The 22,825-nt window shown below is 48.7% G+C and overlaps 2 protein-coding genes across 12 annotated transcripts in view; one reads left to right on the top strand and one right to left on the bottom strand.

Moving 5' to 3' along the window:
- IFT172 (intraflagellar transport 172) overlaps positions 1-15,833 on the bottom strand; it is a 146,132-nt gene extending 130,299 nt beyond the window's left edge. For 2 of the 3 annotated variants that reach the window (XM_048846170.2, XM_048846172.2), the window contains exons 1-4: positions 15,652-15,833; positions 14,947-15,090; positions 12,032-12,144; positions 2,391-2,430 (exon numbers count right to left, since the gene is read on the bottom strand). In XM_048846170.2, coding sequence (XP_048702127.1) covers positions 2,391-2,430; positions 12,032-12,144; positions 14,947-15,090; positions 15,652-15,690 — 336 coding nt within the window. In that variant the 5' untranslated portion in view covers positions 15,691-15,833. Of the gene's footprint in view, positions 1-2,390; positions 2,431-12,031; positions 12,145-14,946; positions 15,091-15,398; positions 15,557-15,651 lie in introns of those variants that run through there. The other variant, XM_048846171.2, reaches the window with a different exon arrangement.
- A 272-nt stretch (positions 15,834-16,105) lies between these two features.
- The window catches only part of LOC125634859 (low density lipoprotein receptor adapter protein 1), a 31,465-nt gene continuing 24,745 nt past the window's right edge, over positions 16,106-22,825 (top strand). For all 9 annotated transcript variants that reach the window (XR_007356081.2, XR_007356080.2, XR_012667509.1 and 6 more), the window contains exon 1: positions 16,106-16,223. Coding sequence is in view for 5 of the 9 variants with exons in the window: in XM_075126238.1 (XP_074982339.1) it covers positions 16,139-16,223 (85 nt within the window). In the remaining 4 variants the exon portion in view is untranslated. The remainder of the gene's footprint in view (positions 16,224-22,825) is intronic.

Here is a 22,825-nt window from a genome sequence, read left to right as displayed (position 1 = left end):
GTTTCAGCACATCAGGTGACAGTCCCAAGGTGGTCTCTGTGACCGAACCCGTCACAGTCCCACAGGGATCGGTTGTTGGCCCTATACTAGTTAACATTTTTATCAGTGACCTGGAAGAAAACAAAATCATTAGTGATAAAGTTTGCAGATGACACAAAGACTGGGGGAGTGGTAAAATAATGAAGAGGACAGGTCAGTGACACAAAGCAATCTAGATTGCTTGGTAAGATGGGCACAAGCAAATGATGTGCATTTTAATACAGCTAAACATACCACTTTACAGTTAGGAACAAAGAACACCATACTCAGGCTGTCTACGCTAGAAGTTCAACAGCTGCAGAGCTGCGGCTAGGGCTACATGAATGGAAGGTGTTTTCTGTTGATGTAGATGTATTTTATGATGTTTACACCAGACTGTGTACTTTTGGATAATCTCAGCACTACACGCAGATGTACAGCCACTCTTCCCTTAACCTGTGGCTATTATTATATAATAATTATAAAAAATAATTATATAATTTAAACATTAGCTTTAATAAAAATTTTAAATCTGTTCTTATCAGTTTAAAATCTACCTCCCTGAGCAGTGGTACCTAGGTCAATGGAAGAATCTACAACAAAAGTGAGGTTGGCTTAACCGTAATACTTTGATCCAATTCTGTTTCTGTTTGGGTTTGGTGTGGAGGTGGTGTTTCATGGCCTGTGATATACAGGATGTCCAACTACATGATCGCATGTTCCCTTCTGGTCCTAAAACTCTAGGAGCTCCCAGTACAATGCTGTGGCCAAAAGGGCTAATGCAATCTTTGGCTATATAAGCTGGGGAATCTCAAGTAGGAGTAGGGAGGTTCTATTATCTCTGTATTTGGCACTGGTGTGATCGCTGCTGGAATACTGTGTCCAGTTCTGGTGTCCACAGTTCAAGAACGATGTGGAAAAATTGGAGAGGGCTCAGAGAAGGGCCATGAGAATGATTAAAGGACTGGAAAATATGCCTTACAGTGATAGGCTCCAGGAGCTCAATCTATTTATCTTAACAAAGAGAAGATTAAGGAGTGACTTGATCACAGTTGCAAGTACCTACATGGGGAACACAAATTTGACTAGTGGGCCATGCACTTCATTGCTTCTTTAGGCCAAGCTCATTTCAGATGCCCTCCCATCCCATTCTATTTCAAGGACTTGCTGCAAGCCCTCATCCCCTCCTTCATACTAGGGCCTCTGTGTGCCCCCTTCCCTTTAATACCAGGGTCCCCCATTTGTCCCCCCCAGCCAGGGATGCTGTGTGTAACCTTATTCCCCCTTCTCTCCTTACCAGGGACCTCCCTTTAACCCACGGACTCTGCGTGCAACTCCATTCCCTTTACCAGGGTCCCCATTCTCCCACACCAAGCCATAGGTTCTGTGTGCTCCCCTTCTCCCACATTATTTCTCCTCGTTCTGCCTGGGAAATAAGTCCTTCAGGGTGCCAACATATTAAACTGTATTGAGAGAAATGAAATAGAAGTATTGTCATGCTGGAAGATGCTAATGGATGCCATTCAATCAGTTCTTTGATCTATAGACAAATTGCAGAGGGGCTTGAAGATGTGGCTCTGCTAAACAGATAGCAGGGGCTCCATGTGTCCCCCATTTTTTCCTTCTGGTTTTCCAATTTTCCCCAAAAGCAACAGGGTTCTGTTCACTGATGCCTAAAACATTCCGTGGAATTTTGGAACTGATCAGAGATGCCAGTCAGAAGTTGTCGTGTTACATCCAAAACAGAGAAATGGCATCGGGTTGGGGATAGGGACTCATAAGCTTGGCCAATAATAGAAGGCTCTGCCGTCTAGCAGGCAAAGGTATAACAAGGTCCAATAGCTGGAAACTGAGGCTAGACAAATTTAGACTTGAAATAATGGGCAATTTTTTACAGGGAGAGTAATTAACCATAGGAACAACTTATCAAGTGCTGTGGTGGATCCTCCAACACTGGCAATTTTAGAATTGAGATTGGATATTTTTTTCAACAACATGCTCCAGTTCAAACAGGAATGAAATCAGAGGAGTCCTTCGGCATGTGTTATCCTGGAGGTCAGACTAGAGGATCACAATGGTCTCTTCAGGCCATATGAATCAATAGCTTAGTCTCAAAGGAAGAGAGCAGAGCCCCCAGAGCTGGGAGCTTAAACACACAGGACTAGATTTTCAAAAGTAATTAGGCACTTATAGATGCAGATAGGTGCTTAAGATGGGTTTGAAAGTCCCTCTGGGCACCCATCTGCATCCTTAGACAGCTAAATACCTTTGACAATCTGGCTCATCACGCCTGAGAGCCAGAGGAAAGACCTATAGTAGGCCTTGCCCTTATGCTGCAGTGTAAGGGAGCTGAAAGGGAGGCTGGGACTTACCGTCTGAATGAACTTGTTGCAGATCACCTTCTTATCACCCCTGCAGAAAAAGAAATACACACATATAATTACAGTTAGGGCTGGTAACACTTCCTATTAGTAAGGTTGCCTGACACTTCCATTATAATACCCTGTTTTCAGTTGCTTATACTTTTGCCATATGTTAATTTTATACTGTTTTAGTTTTTTTAATCAAAATGTCATGCAGTACCAAGTGAAATGCTTTACGGAAGACAAAGTATATTACATCAACACTTATCTTTATCAACCAAACTTGTAATCTCATAAAAAATGACAAAGTTGACAGGATCTATTTTCCATAAGCCCATGTTGATTGGGTTAATTATATCACTCTCATTTAATTCTTTACATCCTGGGGGACTTCAATTGAATGATATATGTCGGAGATCTGATGCTACCAGTACGAAAACATTCACTGAAATTTCTAAATATGGTAGATGACAATTTCCTAACTCAGAAAGTGCTGCATCCAACATGGGGGAACTCTATATTAGACCTTGCCTTGACACATACAGAGGAACTGATCACAGAATTAAAATTAATGGTATCTGAAAGTTAAAAGCTAATGGTAGCTTAGGTGCAAGTGATTATGGTTTGATCACATTTATAAAATGCAAACAGAATAAAGTCCAGAGAAGTAACGTACATACGCCTGGTGCCTTAAAAAGGCCATTTTCACAAGGCTGAAAACAATGATGAGCCAGATCAGCTTGCAGAATTTAATACGAAAAATCTGAATGATAATTGGGAATTGTTTAAGAACACTTTACTACATGCCCAAAATACCACAATCAAGGGAGAAGGCTGTATTGGTTAAAAAACCAACCTGCTTTAGAGGAGAAGCAAAGGCAGCTATAAAAATTAAAAAATAATATATAACAAATGGAAGAATGCGGAAGTTGACAATTATGAATTTAAATAAGAAACTAGTAACTGTAGAAAATTGATGAAGCAAAGGGACACAAGAAAAAATATACGGCCAGCAGAGTTAAAGAGAATAAGGAGTTTCTGAAGTATATTTAGGAAGAAAAAGAATCCTGACAATGGTATTGGTCCATTACTCAATGGAAATGGTAGAATTATCAATAATGCAGAAAAGGGAGAAGTGCTGAGTAAATATTTCTATTATGTATTTGAGGGGAAAACAGATGATATAGTCATATTATATAATGATGGTGAAATACTTTCCATTCCACTAGCATCTCAGGAGGATGTTAAACAGCAGCCACTAAAGCTAGACACTTTTAAATCAGCAGGTCCAGATAACTTGAATTCAAAAGTTTTAGAAGAGCTGGCCGAGGAGCTCACTGGACCATTCATGTTGATTTTCAATAAGTCTTCGAACACCAGGGAGGTTCCAGAAGACTGGAAGAAAGCTAATGTGCCAATATTTAAAAAGGGTAAACAGGATGACCCAGATAATTATAGGCCTGTCAGTCTGTCATCAATTTGGGCAAGGTAATGGAGTGGATATCAGGAATAAGGCCCTGAAGCTATGCCTCCCGAGTCTCCTGACAGCCTAATGAACAGAGCTGGGCTGCATGAGCCAGACTGTCTGACTAAATAACCTGCTTGACTGGCTGAGGAAGCCAGCAAGCTTGCTCTTAAGCCCAGCAGTAGCAGCAGCTTGCTTGCTGCTCAAAGCATTTGCTAAGGCTGTGATCATTCCTACCTCACTCCCAGCCCTACTCCTGCCTTGCCTCACTCCAGGTAACCCAGCTCTGACCCTCGGCTCAAATTCCTGACTTCAACTCTGACCCCTGGCTCTGGCATCTCATACTGGCTCTGACCTTGGATTCCTATTCCTGGCAGCAACTCGTGCTCTAACCACTAGACCCGACTGCTCACCTCCCAGTCCCTGAAAGTGGCTGATACGGGAAGCAGTTAACAAAGAATTAAAGAAGGGTAACATAATTAATGTCAATCAATATAGGTTCTTGGAAAATATGAAAAAGGTAATAGTGTTGACGAAAGGTCATTTGATTTGGTACCACAAGACATTCTGATTAAAAAACTAGAAAGCAGGGTGGATTTGATTTAAATCATGATTTAAATCACTAGTCAGGAAGACACTATTTAATCATGGATTTCTACATAAAAGTGCATTCTTGTTAGTTGTTACCAACCTGAAGATCCTGTATGTTCAGACACGTTCCTTTCATCATCTTCAACGCAGCTTCCTCCTGAGAAGGAGCACTTCTCATGAAGTTGTTTCATTCGGGCTATCAGGCCTTGCATTTCTTTGTTGCACCGTTTGCATTTTGTACGCATGCCTGTTTTACCCACAGGTAGAGGAACTTCATTAAAATAGTCCCAAACTGGGTCTCTTTTACGGCCTGCTGTCATTAGAGGTTTTCCCTTCTAGTGAGAGGATGGCATGGTAGATCTCAAATCAATGAAGGCTACACTGAGAAAGACCTCAAGACTTCTGGAATATGCTGCTCAAACAGTTTCACTTTTGTTTCTCCTGCCTGTCCCTCCCTTCTCGCATATATCTCCAGACTTCTTCTCCTTATACCCCTTCCTGCTTCTTCACGTGGGCACCAATGATACTGCCAAGAATGACCTTGAGCGGATCACTGCGGACTACGTGGCTCTGGGAAGAAGGGTAAAGGAGTTTGAGGTGCAAGTGGTGTTCTCGTCCATCCTCCCTGTGGAAGGAAAAGGCCTGGGTAGAGACCGTCGAATCATGGAAATCAACGAATGGCTACATAGGTGGTGTTGGAGAGAAGGCTTTGGGTTCTTTGACCATGGGATGGTGTTCCAAGGAGGAGGAGTGCTAGGCAGAGACGGGCTCCACCTAACGAAGAGAGGGACGAGCATCCTCGCAAGCAGGCTGGCTAACCTAGTGAGGAGGGCTTTAAACTAGGTTCACCGGGGGAAGGAGACCAAAGCCCTGAGGTAAGTGGGATACCGGGGGGAGGCACGAGCAGGAGCGCGTGAGAGGAGAGGGCTCCTGCCTCATACTGAGAAAGAGGGGTGATCAGCAGGTTACCTCAAGTGCCTATATACAAATGCATGAAGCCTGGGAAACAAGCAGGGAGAACTGGAAGTCCTGGCACAGTCAAGGAATTATGATGTGATTGGAATAACAGAGACTTGGTGGGATAACTCACATGACTGGAGTACTGTCATAGATGGATATAAGCTGTTCAGGCAGGGCAGAAAAGGTGGGGGAGTTGCACTGTATGTAAGGGAGCAGTATGACTGCTCAGAGCTCAAGTATGAAACTGCAGAAAAACCTGAGAGTCTCTGGATTAAGTTTAGAAGTGTGAGCAACAAGGGTGATGTCGTGGTGGGAGTCTACTATAGACCACCAGACTAGGGGGATGAGGTGGACGAGGCTTTTTTCCGGCAACTCGCAGAAGTTACTAGATCGCAGGCCCTGGTTCTCATGGGAGACTTCAATCACCCTGATATCTGCTGGGAGAGCAATACCGCGGTGCACAGGCAATCCAGGAAGTTTTTGGAAAATGTAGGGGACAATTTCCTGGTGCAAGTGCTGGAGGAAACAACTAGGGGCAGAGCTCTTCTTGACCTGCTGCTCACAAACTGGGAAGAATTAGTAGGGGAAGCTAAAGTGGATGGGAACCTGGGAGGCAGTGACCATGAAATGGTCGAGTTCAGGATCCTAACACAAGGAAGAAAGGAGAGCAGCAGAATACAGACCCTGGACTTCAGAAAAGCAGACTTTGACTCCCTCAGGGAACTGATGGGCAAGATCCCCTGGGAGAATAACATGAGGGGGAAAGGAGTCCAGGAGAGCTGGCTGTATTTTAAAGAATCCTTATTGAGGTTACAGGGACAAACCATCCCAACATGTAGAAAGAATAGTAAATATGGCAGGCGACCAGCTTGGCTTAACAGTGAAATCCTTGCTGCTCTTAAATACAAAAAAGCAGCTTACAAGAAGTGGAAGATTGGACAAATGACCAGGGATGAGTATAAAAATGTTGCTCGGGCTTCCAGGAGTGAAATCACGAAGGCCAAATCACACCTGGAGTTGCAGCTAGCAAGAGATGTTAAGAGTAACAAGAAGGGTTTCTTCAGGTATGTTAGCAACAAGAAGAAAGTCAAGGAAAGTGTGGGCCCCTTACTGAATGAGGGAGGCAACCTAGTGACAGAGGATGTGGAAAAAGCTAATGTACTCAATGTTTTTTTTGCCTCTGTCTTCACGAACAAGGTCAGCTCCCAGACTGCTGCACTGGGCAGCACAGCATGGGGAGGAGGTGACCAGCCCTCTGTGGAGACAGAAGTGGTTCGGGACTATTTAGAAAAGCTGGACGAGCACAAGTCCATGGGGCCGGATGCGCTGCATCCGAGAGTGCTAAAGGAACTGGCGGATGTGATTGCAGAGCCATTGGCCATTATCTTTGAAAACTCATGGCGATCGGGGGAGGTCCCAGATGACTGGAAAAAGGCGAATGTTGTGCCCATCTTTAAAAAAGGGAAGAAGGAGGATCCTGGGAACTACAGGCCAGTCAGCCTGACCTCAGTCCCTGGAAAAATCATGGAGCAGGTCCTCAAGGAATCAATTCTGAAGCACTTAGAGGAGAGGAAAGTGATCAGGCACAGTCAGCATGGATTCACCAAGGGCAAGTCATGCCTGACTAATCTAATTGCCTTCTATGACGAGATAACTGGCTCTGTGGATGAAGGGAAAGCAGTGGACGTGTTGTTCCTGGACTTTAGCAAAGCTTTTGACACGGTCTCCCACAGTATTCTTGCCAGCAAGTTAAAAAAGTATGGGCTGGATGAATGGACTATAAGGTGGATAGAAAGCTGGCTAGATTGTCGGGCTCAACGGGTAGTGATCAATGGCTCCATGTCTAGTTGGCAGCCGGTATCATGTGGAGTGCCCCAAGGGTCGTTCCTGGGGCCGGTTTTGTTCAATATCTTCATAAATGATCTGGAGGATGGTGTGGATTGCACCCTCAGCAAGTTTGCAGATGACACTAAACTGGGAGGACAGGTAGATACGCTGGAGGGTACGGATAGGAAACAGAGGGACCTAGACAAATTGGAGGATTGGGCCAAAAGAAATCTGACGAGGTTCAACAAGGACAAGTGCAGAGTCCTGCAGTTCGGATGGAAATATCCAATGCACCGCTACAGACTAGGGCCCGAATGGCTCGGCAGCAGTTCTGCAGAAAAGGACCTAGGAGTTACAGTGGACGAGAAGTTGGATATGAGTCAACAGTGTGCTCTTGTTGCCAAGAAGGCCAATGGCATTTTGGGATGTATAAATAGGGGCATTGCCAGCAGATCAAGGGACGTGATTGCTCCCCTCTATTCGACATTGATGAGGCCTCATCTGGAGTACTGTGTCCAGTTTTGGGCCCCACACTACAAGAAGGATGTGGAAAAATTGGAAAGAGTCCAGCGGAGGGCAACAAAAATGATTAGGGGACTGGAACACATGACTTATAAAGAGAGGCTGAGGGAACTGGAGATGTTTAGTCTTCAGAAGAGAAGAATGAGGGGGGATTTGATAGCTGCTTTCAACTACCTGAAAGGGGGGTCCAAAGAGGATAGCTCTAGACTGTTCTCAGAGGTAGCAGATGACAGAACAAGGAGTAATGGTCTCAAGTTGCAGTGGGGGAGATTTAGGTTGGATATTAGGAAAAACTTTTTCACTACGAGGGTGGTGAAACACTGGAATGTGTTACTTAGGGAGGTGGTGGAATCTCCTTCCCTAGAAGTTTTTAAGGTCAGGCTTGACAAAGCCCTGACTGGGATGATTTAGTCGGGGATCGGTCCTGCTTTGAGCAGGGGGTTGGACTAGATGACCTCCTGAGGTCCCTTTCAACCCTGATATTCTATGATTCCTTGTCCGATCTATTCCGCCCCCAACAATCTTCTTATTCACTGAACTTTTTGAAACTTTGCACTTTTAGAGAGATGTAAGGGATTGACTCTGTGTACACAAATTTGCAGAGGGACAATAGGGTTGACGTCTGTTATTTCTGACCTCTGTATATTTATTTAAAAACGTTTTTGCTGTTAACAAGCATTTTTATCTCTCAGGACAGAAATCCACAGTTTGAGAACTGCAAAACTAAGCATCTCTGATGTTATCTTCTAGTCTGAGCACTGAGTCCCATTGGGTAGATAGAAAAATTAAACCCAAATAATCTATACAGAAGCCGCTGGAAGCCCATAAGATTGGGTTCCTAACCCATGAACTATTGACTCATTTACAAAACTTTTCTTAAATATTACATGAATATATTGTCTCATACTATAGAATTAGAAGTTATAATCCCCATTCCATGATGAGATACATTATAGCTCAAAAATATCCTAATTAAAACTATCTTTAGATAGGTTTTTTCCTCAAAAAGCATTTTATAAAAAAAAATATGATTTAAATAAAAAAAATCTGATTTTTTTAATTTTTTTTTTTTAAAGAAATCATTGATTTTTATACACCCTGCTAGAAAGAGATCAAATTAACATGGCACACATTTAATAGATTAAGAACTGGCTAACTGATAGGTCTCAACTGTAAATCATAGAATCACAGAACTGGAAGGGACCTTGAGAGGTCATCTAGTCCAGTCCCCTGCACTCAAGGCAGGACTAAGTATTCTCTAGACCAGTGGTCCCCAACCTTGCTGTTGCAATAGCATATTCATGTTCCCAGAAGAGTATGGCGGGCGCCGGACAACCAGCTGCCAAAATGCCGCTGAGTAGGGGCATCATCAAGAAGCGTCGCCGCGCAAATGCCACCGAGAAGCAGTGGCATTTGGGCAGCGACGCTTCTTGGCATTGCTGCTTCTGGGCGACATTTTGGCGGCTAGTTGTCTGGTGGCCACGCTCCTCAGCGGTGGGTTGTCCGGCGGAAGTGCTCCCTTCTCAGTAGGCATCCGCACATAAATGCATGGCGCCTGCGGGCACCGCGTTGGGGACCACTGATCTAGACCATCCCTGACAGTTGTTTGTCCATCCTGCTCTTAAAAATCCCCAATGACGGAGATTCCACCACTTACTTAGGTAATTTATTCCAGCTCTTTACCACTCTGACAGTTAGGAAGTTTTTCCTAATCTCCATCCTAAACCGCCCTTGCTACAATTTAAGCCTATTGCTTCTTGTCCTATCCTCAGAGCAATTTTTCTTCCTCCTCCTTGTAACAACCTTTTATGTACTTGAAAACTGTTATGTCCCGTCGCAGTCTTCTCTTCTCCATACTAAACAACCCATTTTTTTCAATCTTCCCTCATAGGTCATGGTTTCTAGACCTTTAATCATTTTTGTTGCCCTTCTCTGGACTTTCTCCTATTTGTCCACATCCTTCCTGAAATGTGGCGCCCAGAACTGGACAGAATACTCCAGTTGAGGCCTAATGAGCACAGAGTAGAGCGGAAGAATTACTTCTCATGTCTTGCTTACAACACTCCTGCTAATACATCCCAGAATGATGTTCGCTTTTTTTGCAACAGCTTTCCACTGTTGACTCATATTTAGCTTGTGACCCACTGTGACCCCCAGATCCCTCATCAAATGGGAGTGTTTCTCTTGAGGGCCTACAAGGGTCAGTTCTTGGCCCTACACCACATAACATTTTTATTGACGACCTAGAAGTAAACTTAAAATCATCATTGATAAAGTCTGCAGATGACAGAAAAATTGAGGGAGTGGTAAACAATGAAGAGGACAGGTCACTGATACAGAATGATCTGAATCACTTGAGAAGCTGGGTGCAAGCAAACAATATGCATTTCAATACAATGAAATGTATACATCCAGGAACAAAGGATCCAGGCCATACTTATAGGATGGGAGACTCCATCCTGGGAAGCAATGACTCTGAAAGAAATTTGGGGGGGTTAAGGTGGATAATCAGCTGAACATGAGCTCCCAGTGTGCCCAAAAGGGCTAATGCAACCCTTGGATGCAGAAACATGGGAATATCAAGCAGGAATAAAGAAGTTATTTTACCTTTGTATTTGGCACTGATGTGACTGCTTCTGGAATAGTGAGTCCAGTTTTGGTGCCCACAGTTCAAGAACGCTGATAAAATGGAGAGGGTTCAGAGAAGAGCCACAAAAATGGTTATAAGATGGGAAAACATGCCACAAAGTGACAGACTCACGGAGCTCAATCTATTTATTTTAACAGAGAGAAGGTTAAGAGATGCCTTGATTATAGTCAGTTTTACTACCTTAACAGGGAACAAGTTAAGGGATAATAGGTTCTTCAATTTAACAGAGAAAGATCTAACAAGATCCAATAGTTGGAAGCTGAAGCTAGACAAATTCAGATAGGAAATAAGGCCTAAAGTTTTAAATGAGAGTAATTAACCACTGGAACAATTTACCAAGTGTCATGGTGGATTATCCATCACAGGCAATTTTTCCATCAAGACTGGATGTTTTTCTAGAACTTCTGCTCTAGGAATTATTCTGGGGAAGTTCCATGGTCCATGTTATATAGGAAGGTCAGACTAGATGATCACAATGCTACCTTCTGGCCTTGGAATCTATGAAATTATTTTATAAATTGCTAATTTATACTTATTTCCATAAATTTCAGTCTTGCAACACAGGCCTTTGTTTGGGCCCCTCCCCTGCTATATGTTCTCAGGGCAGTGAGTCTGGGTACTGAGCCGGCACAGAATTCTCTCATTTTGTGTAGGAGCTTTCATGCAGCAGCAGGAACATCTCCCTGCAGAGGGATAAAGTGGAGCCCAAACAGCTCCCTAGAACCACACACAGGGGGCGCAGACCATCATGGGGGGGACGGGACGGGGACCAGGCCTTTAAAACAGTTGCTTCCCATAACAATTGTAGTTCTTGTAGGTAAGGGCCTCTACAGATCCATACTGCAGGGGATGTATATGTCCTGGATGCATCAGCACTGACCTTCTAAACAGCCATGTCCACTGGGGCTGTGCATTCTGCCCATTTCCTCACTCCCCACTCACATCAGCATACACAGGAGAATATGGTGACCTACATTTGATTTGCAGGAGGCCACAGCTTGAGAGTGGAGGAATTTGACTTCTGCCACATTAGTACGGCCTGCAGTGGGGCAGGAAAGGCACAAGCAAGCCATGAGCCAAAACAATATGCTTGTTGGGGCTCAATATCCCTAACACTAACTATAGGAACGACAGACATCGAGAAAAGCCAAACTTCTATAAAAGGGAGCTGAATTCCTATTGCCCCAACTGTCCCCAGAAGGAATTGAGAAGCAGTCATGTCTGTATTCCTTATAAGGACCCGGCAAAAGTCAGAGGGCACAAAGAAGTAGGCAGGGTGTGCATAGGCCCTATAGCCTGCTCCTCCAGACCTCTGGCTGGCACACACCTGCAGAAGGGATCTGACAGGTAGTACCTGAAGAACCTTTATGCTGTTCAACAAAACCACTCAATGTAACCAGAGTAATGGGGGACCGCAGTTCAGGGTTGGGTAAGGTATGATTTGAAGGGAAGGTGAGGGCTAGTGTCGAATGAGATCTGGCTGAATACCGAGGCAAAAATCCTAGGTGTGAAGAACACATTGTGCATTTCCAAAGCAGCCTGCGGTACTGGAAGAAAGGAGGCACCGCACACACAGGTGCATGGCACCACAGGGATGGCACCATACACAGAGGGATGATATACCAAGGCCCTCACCATTCCTCTCCGATCTTGTAGACGTAAATGATGTTGTCTGTTTGTCCAATGGCGATTTTGGTGGAGTCAGGAGAGAACGCCATGCCTTTCACCATGTAGCTCTTCCTGCCATACTGGGGAGAGAAGGGAAGAAGCAGGGACCGAGGGTGAGGTTAATAAAACATGTCCCAAAAGAACTTCAAGACAGACCCAGAGTAAGGGCCACAGGTCAACCTATTCAGTAGCGCAAAGACCCATACAATGTACAAGCTGATCCCATTCCCATCCCACCTCCCTGGTGTGAGCTTCCTGCAGTTATGGACTACACTAATCTAGTGTTGCCAGGCACCTGGCTGTGGGTTATTGCTGCTATATACAATATCTAGCAGGGAGGTTAATGAGAGTAACTAACCACTGGAACTTACCAAGGGCCATGGGGGATTCTCCATCACCGACAATTTTCCAATCAAGATTGGATGTTTTTCTAAAAGCTACATCCTAGGAATTAGTTCTATAGCCTGTGTCATACAGTAGGTCAGACTATATGATCACAATGGTCCCTTCTGGCCTTGGGATCTATGGAATGCGGGTGGGTCAGTGTGAGTGAGATACCCCAGCAAAGCAGAGCCAGCTGAAGGATTAGGTAACCTGCTAGCTCAGTCTGATTTCTCCCTCTGTACAAGTTGTTAACTGGATGCATGCTAGGCAATTAGAGATATGGCTCCCTATTGCTGTGTTCATGCACACAGAAGCACAAGCTTACTCCCACGACTGCACATGGCCAAACACCACTGCCAGACCACAAACAAAAGCATGCACTCTCACAGTGGCAGCCCTTAAACACACACACAGGTATACACACTCACAGGTAGGTGGATGGCACATACACTGGATATAAGAACAGTCATACAAGAATGTATCCTTGGGTCCAAGCCCTAAACACTATTGCAATCATCTTTGTACAAAGTATGCCTTGTGAAGGATCATTTGAAAACTCATAATTTGCTGGTCATTATTGTCCTGGCAAAATATGCATGGCAACATTTTATGTGAAGTTATAAGATTTTCCAGTATGATGTTATTAACATGTTCCAAATCACAGCTCTCCCCAAGCAGAAGTTGGCAAATAGGTCTGTCCTAAACAAAGGAATGTGTGCTCTGTTTAATTTGCAGTAAACAGAGTCATCAAGCAGGAAGGGGAAACACAGGAAGCTCAAATAGATGAGAAAAAGCCGCAGGGAATGTACTTCCGCATAGACTTTTTGTCTCCTGGTATCCAGCTGGAAATGTTTTACAAATGGAAGGACTGAAACTATAAAAAGGAAGGGAGAACATCCCAGTATACCCTTCTCTCTTCCCTTTCCCATCGCATTCTCTACACCTGAAGCAACAAAGGAAGCCTTCACTGGATTCTGCGGGAAGGAATTCTGACCTACAGGGTTTGGTCAGTAAGACTGCTGAAAACACATGGTGAGAAACTTTGCTTGAATCTGATATAGTTTGTTAATTTGGCACCAGTAGGGTTTTAACTTTATTTTAGGGCTGTCAAACGATTAAAAAAATTAATCATGATTAATCGTGAGATTAAAAAAAGAAATCACGATTAATTGCAGTTTTAATTGCACTGTTAAACAATAATAGAATACTATTTATTTAAATAGATCATAAATAGGGCATAAGAGCAGGTTAGACAAACACCTGTCAGGGATGGTTTAGAAAATATTTAGTTGTGCCGTGAGTGCAGGGGACTGGACTAGATGACCTCTTGAAGTCCCTTCCAGTCCTACGATTCTATGAAGATGGTCAGAGACGCAACCCCATCCTCGGGGTGTCCCTAAACTTTTGACTGCCAGAAGCTTGGACTGGATGACAGGGGATGGATTGCTTGATAATTTCCCTATTCTGTTCATTCCCTCTGAATCATCTAGCACTGGTCACTGTCAGAAGAGAAGTTACTGGGCTAGATGGACCATTGGTCTGACCCAGTATGGCCATTCTTATGTTCTTATGAAATTGATGTTTTATATTCTGATCCAACCCCTGTATCATTTTGGGTACAGACTACAGACCTCTGTTTCACCAGCCACCAAGAGGACCAGTCAGCTATGCTGAAATGCAAGCTACCTGTAGATATCTCCAGGCTGTTTGTTTGCTGACACGGTTGTGAAGCATTTAAAAGGACTGAAAAGCTGCCATTTCTCAAGCTCTGAAAAGTCCAAGTGATACACAGTACACACTATGATCATATTATAAAGACTGAAAAATCATCTCAAAAGAGAGTTCAAAAGGGAATGTGTTTTGATGTGTGTGCTAAAATATAAAAAAAAATGTTGATGCAAACATTCAAATATAAGGTAACAAAAACAAAAGGGGAAACATCTGTATAAGGAAAATCAGTAGATTTATTAATAGTTTTTTTGAAAAGTTATTCCTAGTATTCCAAAAACTATTTACAGTACTTTATACTATATAAAATGTGATGCGTGTGCATTGCTTGTTTTATGAAGAAAGCGTACAGTAGTCTCTCTAAGGTTTAACTCTGTGTCATACTTTCTGAAAAGTTTTGACAAGACAGAACTTTGGCCTCTGCTTCAACGAAGAGTTCAGCTGACGTCGAGGAAGTAGGGATGGTATAATTATACAGAATATTGCTTGAGCATTCCCTCCCCTGTCCCCTTTACAACAGCATAGGAACAGTTTGGGCCTATAGTTGTACTCTGATGGGAGCAACATTTAAGGCTGTGCTTTGGGGCTATGCAGAATGTGGTGTAGCATTTCAAGCTGTTATGAGCCCTCTGAAAAGTATGGAGCAACTTACAAGTTGCTCTGCTACTGCCAAAAACTGCCCTGCATAGCAGCATGTAAAGTATCAGTGTGTCACAGATCAAGAGTGTCGGGTGCCCAGTTACACAGAAGCAAACAAACAATCTCTTTACCTTTGCATCAGCAGGCTTGGTGGAAAATTTGTCCCTTCTCTCTCCATGTTCATCATACAGAAGCACAACTCTGTCTACAGTGCAGACAGCAAACTTGGCATTGTTGTAGGACCAAGCCATGCAGGTGACCTTTGCAGCACCATCCTGGAAGAAAACATCGCCCATTGCCAGTCTGGACTGGAGCAAGGTCCATTAGAACATAAGAGTGGCCAGACGGGGTCAGACCAAAGGCCCGTCCAGCCCAGTGTCCTGTCTGCCGACAGGGGCCAGGGCCAGGTGCCCCAGAGGGAGTGAACAGACCGTCCAGTGACCCATTCCCGCATCTGGCAAACAGAGGCGCAGGTCCCCATCCCCGCCCAGCCTGGCTAATCGCCACTGACTCCAAGACCTCTCCTCTGGAGGGGTAACAGCTAATTCAGAGCCCACCACTCGGTATGTTCCCTGGGGATTACGTTTTCCGATGCGCACTACCACACGTTGGAGGGCCCGCAACGCAGCCCGAGCCTGGTGTGGGCGTCGGCATTTGCCCCCATGTTTCTGGGCGGACCCCTCTCTGACGGCTGCCGGGCTCTGGGCCTCCCTCACGTCCTGCGGCAGGGAGTTCCGCAGCCCCTTGGGCCGAGCGTGAAGGATTCCCAGGCTCCAGGCGGCCCGCCCGCCACGGACCCGCCTCACCCCTCACGCGCCCGCGAGTCGGGAGCTGACCTGGGGGGTGAGCAGCGTCCGTACGTGCCGCAGCTGCATCCCGGGGCCACTCGGGCTCCGCGTCTCCCGCCTCCGCGCGTTGCCCCGGTAACCGCCGGCCGAACACCACAGCAACCGGCGGCACGCGCACGCGCACACCCAGCACCCCAGCAGCCTGCGTCACCGGGAGCGCCCCGCGCCGCGCATGCGCCCAGCCAGGCCGCGCCTCTGGGCGACGGAAGGGTTCGGTGGAGAGACTCCGCCCCCGCCTGCAACGGCCCTCACCCACAAACTCCGCCCATTTCGCAGACCCCGCCTCCACCAACCTTTAGCCGCGCCCTTCCCCACGAGCCACGCCCACTCCGGCAGCCTGACCCCGCGCAGCAAGCCCCGCCCCCAAAGCCGGGCGCGCGCTCGAGCGACTCAGCGTGCCCCGGGGGCCCGGGCGGGAGCGCGCGCTGGCCTCGCCTCGCCTCCCCCGCCCGGGGCGGCCCGGCAGAGCGCGGCGATGGAGGCGCTGCGGGCGGCGGGCCGGGCCGTGCTGCGGAGCCCCCGGCTCGCCCGCCACGGCCTGGGGCTCTGCTGGCACCGCAGTAAGCGCGGGGCGCTGGCGGGAGCGGGCCGGGGGGCTGCGGGGGCACTGGGGGGGAGGGGGGCCGAGGGGGCAAGTGGGGGTGCTGGGGGTGAATGGGGGGCACGGAGGTGAGGGCAGGGGGGTGCTGAGGGGAGTGGGGGGTATTGACGGCGGGGGCGGGGTGGAGGGCCGCGGGGGTATGTCAGGGTGGGGATGCTGAGGGGGGGGCCGCGGGGGTATGTCAGGGTGGGGATGCTGAGGGGGGGCCGTGGGGGTATTTCAGGGTGGGGATGCTGAGGGGGGGGCCGTGGGGGTATTGACGGCGGGGGGGGTGGAGGTCCGCGGGGGTATGTCAGGGTGGGGATGCTGAGGGGGGGGCCGTGGGGGTATTGACGGCGGGGGGGGGTGGAGGTCCGCGGGGGTATGTCAGGGTGGGGATGCTGAGGGGGGGCCGTGGGGGTATTTCAGGGTGGGGATACTGAGGGGGGGGCCGTGGGGGTATTGACGGCGGGGGGGGTGGAGGTCCGCGGGGGTATTTCAGGGTGGGGATGCTGAGGGGGGGCCGTGGGGGTATTTCAGGGGGGGGATGCTGAGGGGGGGCCGCGGGGGTATTGATGGCGGGGTGGAGGGCCGTGGGGGTATGTCGGGGTGGGGATGCTGAGGGGGGGGCCGCGGGGGTATGTCAGGGTGGGGATGCTGATGGGGGGCTGCAGGGGTATTGACGGCGGGGGCGGGGTGGAGGGCCGCGGGGGTATGTCAGGGTGGGGATGCTGAGGGGGGGGCCGCGGGGGTATGTCAGGGTGGGGATGCTGATGGGGGGCTGCAGGGGTATTGACGGCGGGGGTGGGGTGGAGGGCCGTGGGGGTATTTCAGGGTGGGGATGCTGAGGGGGGGCCGTGGGGGTATTTCAGGCTGGGGATACTGAGGGGGGGGCCGTGGGGGTATTGACGGCGGCGGGGGGTGGAGGTCCGCGGGGGTATGTCAGGGTGGGGATGCTGAGGGGGGGCCGTGGGGGTATTTCAGGGTGGGGATGCTGAGGGGGGGCCGCGGGGGTATTGATGGCGGGGTGGAGGGCCGTGGGGGTATTTCAGGCTGGGGATACTGAGGGGGGGCCGCGGGGGTATTGACGGCGGGGTGGAGGGCCGCGGGGGTATTTCAGGGTGGGGATGCTGATGGGGGGCTGCAGGGGTATTGACGGCGGGGGTGGGGTGGAGGGCCGTGGGGGTATTTCAGGGTGGGGATGCTGAGGGGGTGCCGCGGGGGTATTGACGGCGGGGCGGGGTGGAGGGCCACGGGGGTATTTCAGGGTGGGGATGCTGAGGGGGGGGCCGCAGGGGTATTTCAGGGTGGGGATGCTGAGGGGGGCCGTGGGGGTATTGACGGCGGGGGGGGTGGAGGTCCGCGGGGTTATTTCAGGGTGGGGATGCTGAGGGGGGCCGTGGGGGTGTTGATGGCGGGGGCGGGGTGGAGGGCCACGGGGGTATTTCAGGGTGGGGATGCTGAGGGGGGCCGTGGGGGTATGTCAGGGTGGGGATGCTGAGGGGGCTGTGGGAGTGCTGTGGGTGAGGGTGTTGTAGGGTACTGAAAGGGGTTGTGGGGGTACTGAGGGTGGGGTTGGGGCCTGTGGGAGTATTGAGGGGCAGGATGGGGGTATTGAGGGTGGGGGGCAGTGACAGCACGGACTTAGATCTGTGGGTGAATCTGGCTGGTGGGGCTCTTTTTCTTTCAGTTTGGGTGGGGGCCCTAAGGGTGGAATGGCGGGGATTAGAGGGCGAATGGAAGCAGCAGGCACGGTTGAGGGGGGCCGTGGTGGGGGTGTTTGGCAGGTGGGGCCCTTTTCGTCCTCCAGCCCAAGTGGGGGGCAATGAGTGCCAGGGGCCCCAGGAGCAGGAGGAGCCATGGAATTGCTGGGGGAGTGAGTGTCTGTGCCCCCTACCCCTATGTCTCCGGGCACCTCATGATCTAAGCCCGGGTTTTACAAACCATGAGTCGTGACCTACTACTGGGTCCCCGGCATGTAAAGTGCTGGGTCGCCTTGCTCTGGTCAACACTGCTGACCGGGACGTTAAAAGTCCCGTTGGCAATGCTGCCCAGCTAAGGCAGGCTAGTGCCTACCTTTTCTGACACGGCGCTGTGCCCCAGAAGTGGCCAGCAGCAGGTCCGGCGTCTAGGCAGGGGGTTCACGGGGCTCTGCGCGCTGCCCCTGCCCTGAGCACTGGCTCAAGCCAATGGGAACTGGGGCAGTGCCTGCGGGCGAGAGCCTCTGCCTAGGAGCCAGACCTGCTGCTGGCCGCTTCCAGGGCGCAGCGCAATCCGCTGTGCACCCTGGCTGCGCCGCTGACGGGGAGCTGCCGGAGGTAACAGTGTGCTGCAATCCCCTGCCCCAGCCCTGAGCCCCCCAAAACCTGGAACCCCTTCCTGCACCCCAAACCCCTCATCCCTGGCCCCAGCCCAGAGCCTGCACCCCCAGCCCAGAGCCCTGACCCTCTCCCACACCCCAACCTCCTGCCCCAGCCCAGAGCCTCATCCCCTACCCTGAACCCCTCATTTGTGGCCCCACCCCACAGCCCTCACCCCAACCCTCTGCCCCAGCCCTGAGCCCTTCCCACACCACAAACCCCTCATCCACAGCTGCGTTGGGTCGCAGGCATCAACAATGTTCTTCAACTGGGTCCCTAGAAAAAACTTTGAAAACCACTGATCTAAGCAGGGCTGCCTCCAGACTGCAGAGACACTGCGAGTCTGAGCCCTAATCTCATGGGCTGGAAGTGTCCATAGCACTGTCCCCTTGGGTCCTGGAACACCAGTTTGGGACCCCTGCTTCTCTCTGCAGTCGGAGATGACCCTGCACTCAGACCATGGGGCAGCGAATAAAAGGGGGGCATCTTTCCAAACACAGTTGAACTGCCCCAAATGCTGCAGGCCCATCACTCAAAGACCCCAGTGACCTGGTTCTAATCGGGCCCAGTAATAATTGCCCAGACTCTCTGGGAATCGGGTCATGTTCCTTCAGTGCCTCTGAGAGGGGACATGGTGCTATCTCAGAACCCAGACTCCAAGGATTAATCTCTTGTCTCCGAGATGGTTTTATACTAACGGATATGGATATGTGGCCGGTACTGTCTTTGTGTTTAGTGCCCAGACCCGATTTGGGATGGGGCTCCATTGTCCTGGGTAGTGCTGGACAAAAGCTGGCCCCATCCCACGGAGCTTGCAGTTTTAGGATTCAAAGTGCACATGTGGATTAATAAACTCAAAAATTGAGATTTCTATTTTATTAGATATGAAGCGTAAGTAATACAATCAGTACGGAGGGCCTCATTTCATAGTACATTAATTTGTTTTACAAAGTGGTCACATTTTCAATATGCTGTATATTTTTGTATCCATAAAGGGGACTGATGATTAGGGAAAGATGGCTTGAGTTCTTGGCACCCAGGAGTGAGGCAACTCCTCTTTCTTTTGAATTTAAAGTCAGTTCTTTCATAACTGGGGGGAAAGAGGGAGGGGATTGAACTCCTCATTGCCCTCCCTTTCAACAGCAAGGAATCAGCACATTAACTGGCTATTTCTGCTAAAATGATCAGTAGTAAAATAATGAATGATGACACTGGGCTTCAGAGTCAAGATCCCATTGGGATAATTTGGACAATTACACCTCTCGGGATATTGTTTGAGGCAGATTCAGGAACACAACACTGGCCCTGTTGCAGCATAGGAAGGGTGGGGAAGAGGGACATGGCTGGAAAGTTACAATTCCCACATAAAAACAACGAGGAGTCCTTGTGGTACCTTAGGGCATGGCTACACTTGCAGATGTAGAGCGCTTTGAGTTAAACCAGCCTTCGGAGAGTGCAGTAGGGAAAGCGCTGCAGTCTGTCCACACTGACAGCTTCAGTGGCCACATTTGTGGCACTTGCAACGGCATTGGGAGTGGTGCATTATGGGCAGCTATCCCAGCATACAAGTGACTGCAACATGCTTTTCAAATGGGGGGGGAGTGGAGTGTGACAGGGAATGTGTTGTGTGTATGTGGGGAGAGAGAGAGTGAGTTTTTGGGGGGCTGAGAGCATGTCAGCATGCTGTCTTGTAAGTTCAGACAGCAGCAGATCCTCCCCTTCCCCCAGCCCCTCTCTCACACACACAGCATTCCACACTAATGGCTTGCTTTGTCTCAGAGCAGATAAGTAGCCGGCTGTCAGAAACGGAGCTTTCAAAGGGCATATCCGCATTTCTGCAGCGATTCAAAAACAATGACAAGAGTGGCCACTTGACTTAAGGGGATTATGGGACATTTCCAGAGGATGATCAGAGTGCAGTAATGCAACATCTCGTTCACACTGGCACCGCGGCGCTCCAGCTGGGGCACAGCAAATCTTATTCCACTCGCCAAGGTGGAGTACCAGCAGCCCTGTACCGCAGAGTCAGAGCGCTCTGTGTGCCTTGCCAGTGTGGACAGGTAGTGAGCTAGTGCGCCCGGGGCTCCTTTATTGCGCTGTAACTCGCAAATGTAGCCAAGCCCTTAGAGACACATTTATTTGGGCATAAGCTTTCATGGGCTAAAACCCACTTCATCAGATGCATGGAGTGAAAAATACAGTAAGCAATTTGTTGCCAGCTATGTCCACATATCTATTCAAGGGACACCATCATAGGACCTAACCACATCAGCCAGATCATCGGGCTCGTTCACCTGCACATCTACCAATGTGATATAAGCCATCATGTGCCAGCAATGCCTCTTTGCCATGTACATTGGCCAAACTAGGTAGTCTCTACACAAAAGAATAAATGGATACAAATCAGACATCAAGAATTGTAACATTCAAAAACCAGTAGGAGAGCACTTCAGTCTCTCTGGACATTCAATAACAGACTTAATTGTTCAACAAAAAAACTTCAAAAACAGACTTAACGAGAAACTGCAGAACTGGAATTAATTTACAAACTGGACACCATCAAATTAGGCCTGAATAAAGACTGGGAGTGGATGGGTCACTATAAAAAGTAATTTTCCCTCTGCTGATACTCACACCTTCTTATCAACTGTTGGAAATGGCCGATGTCCACCTTAATTGCATTGGCCCCATTAAGACTACAAAAGTAATTTTCCCTCTCTTGATATTCACCCCTTCTTGTCAACTGTTGAGAACAGACCACTTCCACCTTAACTGAATTGGCCTCGTTAACACTCACCCCCCACTTGGTAAGGCAACTCGCATTTTTTCATGTGCTGTGTGTGTGTGTTGTATATGTATATATATAATAGAATATACAGCTTACTGTATTTTTCACTCCATGCATCTGATGAAGTGGGTTTTAGCCCACGAAAGCTTATGCCCAAATAAATTTGTTAGTCTCTAAGGTGCCACAAGGACTCCTTGTTGTTTCTGCTGATACAGACTAACACGGCTATCCCTCTGAAAGCAAGTCTCACACAATAAGCCTTGAAAGCATTAAGCTGGGGCTGCTGGAGCACAGGGCCCAGATGTGCAAACTGAAAGCAGTATTACAGCAAACATTCGTACCTCACCTACACTGAACCGCTCAGCATGTACTCACCATCACCTGTCTCTCCACCCTTGTGAATGCCCAGTGGCTTCATACTGATGTGAGTGAGGTCTGGCATCAGGTCCCCGTCTCAGTGTGAGAGATGTTCAGGGGAAACACAGCAAACGGGGGAGTGCTGCTGGAGAGTGATCTGGATTGGTAACTCAGTAGAAATGCAAAAAGAACAGGAGGACTTGTGGCACCTTATAGGCTAACAAATTTATTTGAGCATAAGCTTTTGTGAGCTACAGCTCACTTCATCGTTAGTCTCTAAGGTGCCACAAGTACTCCTTTTCTTTTTGCGAATACAGACTAACACGGCTGCTACTCTGAAACCTATCAGTAGAAATGAGGAATCAAAATTTGCATTTGCAAACTAAGGCTGCTTGTTGGCTGGTCAGAAGGAAGAAGGAGATGTTGACTGCAAGGCACCCGGGGTGGGGAGAGCTGAGTGGAACAATGGGGGTGCTGGAAGGGAGGTAGCTTTGATGGATAAGGGGCACTGAAGAGCAGAGCTCGGGTGTTGAATGATTAAGCTGTTCTTTCCTTGCTCTTAGTGGCTTGGGCTGTGCCTTTTCTGGGGGAAAGGGGCTCTATGCTTTCTGGATAGTGGGGTGGGCAGGCCAGACTGTCTTCAGGAGGAGATTGTGCAGAGCCTGAATGCTCTGATGAAAGCACTTTGTGCTCCTGGCCCTGTTCTGCCTTTGGAGACTCACTTTTTTCCAGACCCCCAGCTCCCCTGTGTGCAGATGAAAGTGGAACAGTTGGTGGTAGCAGGAGCACGTTGCTAAGATACAGGAAGCTGTGAAATCTCAGCAGCCTCCCCTGCCTGGAGAGCTGCAGAGTGGGAAGAGCTAGAGTAGTCTAGCAAGTGGGGCCTGAGCCAGCATGAGACCAGCCCCACAGTGATGGCTGGAGACCTCACACACATGCACCCTGATACTCCAGTGGGATGGGCTTCCCTGATCCATAACCACGCAGGTGGGGACCACACATAAAGCTGAAGGGGCAAAAGGATCTTAATGTGGGACATAGTCACTGAGCCAGCCTGACCTGGGGAATGCCAGCCCA

The sequence above is a fragment of the Caretta caretta genome, chromosome 3 (assembly GCF_965140235.1).
Source record: "Caretta caretta isolate rCarCar2 chromosome 3, rCarCar1.hap1, whole genome shotgun sequence".
Taxonomy (NCBI): domain Eukaryota; kingdom Metazoa; phylum Chordata; order Testudines; family Cheloniidae; genus Caretta; species Caretta caretta.
The sequence above is the reverse complement of the archived record's forward strand: the minus strand, read 5'-3'. Positions and strand labels throughout refer to the sequence as shown.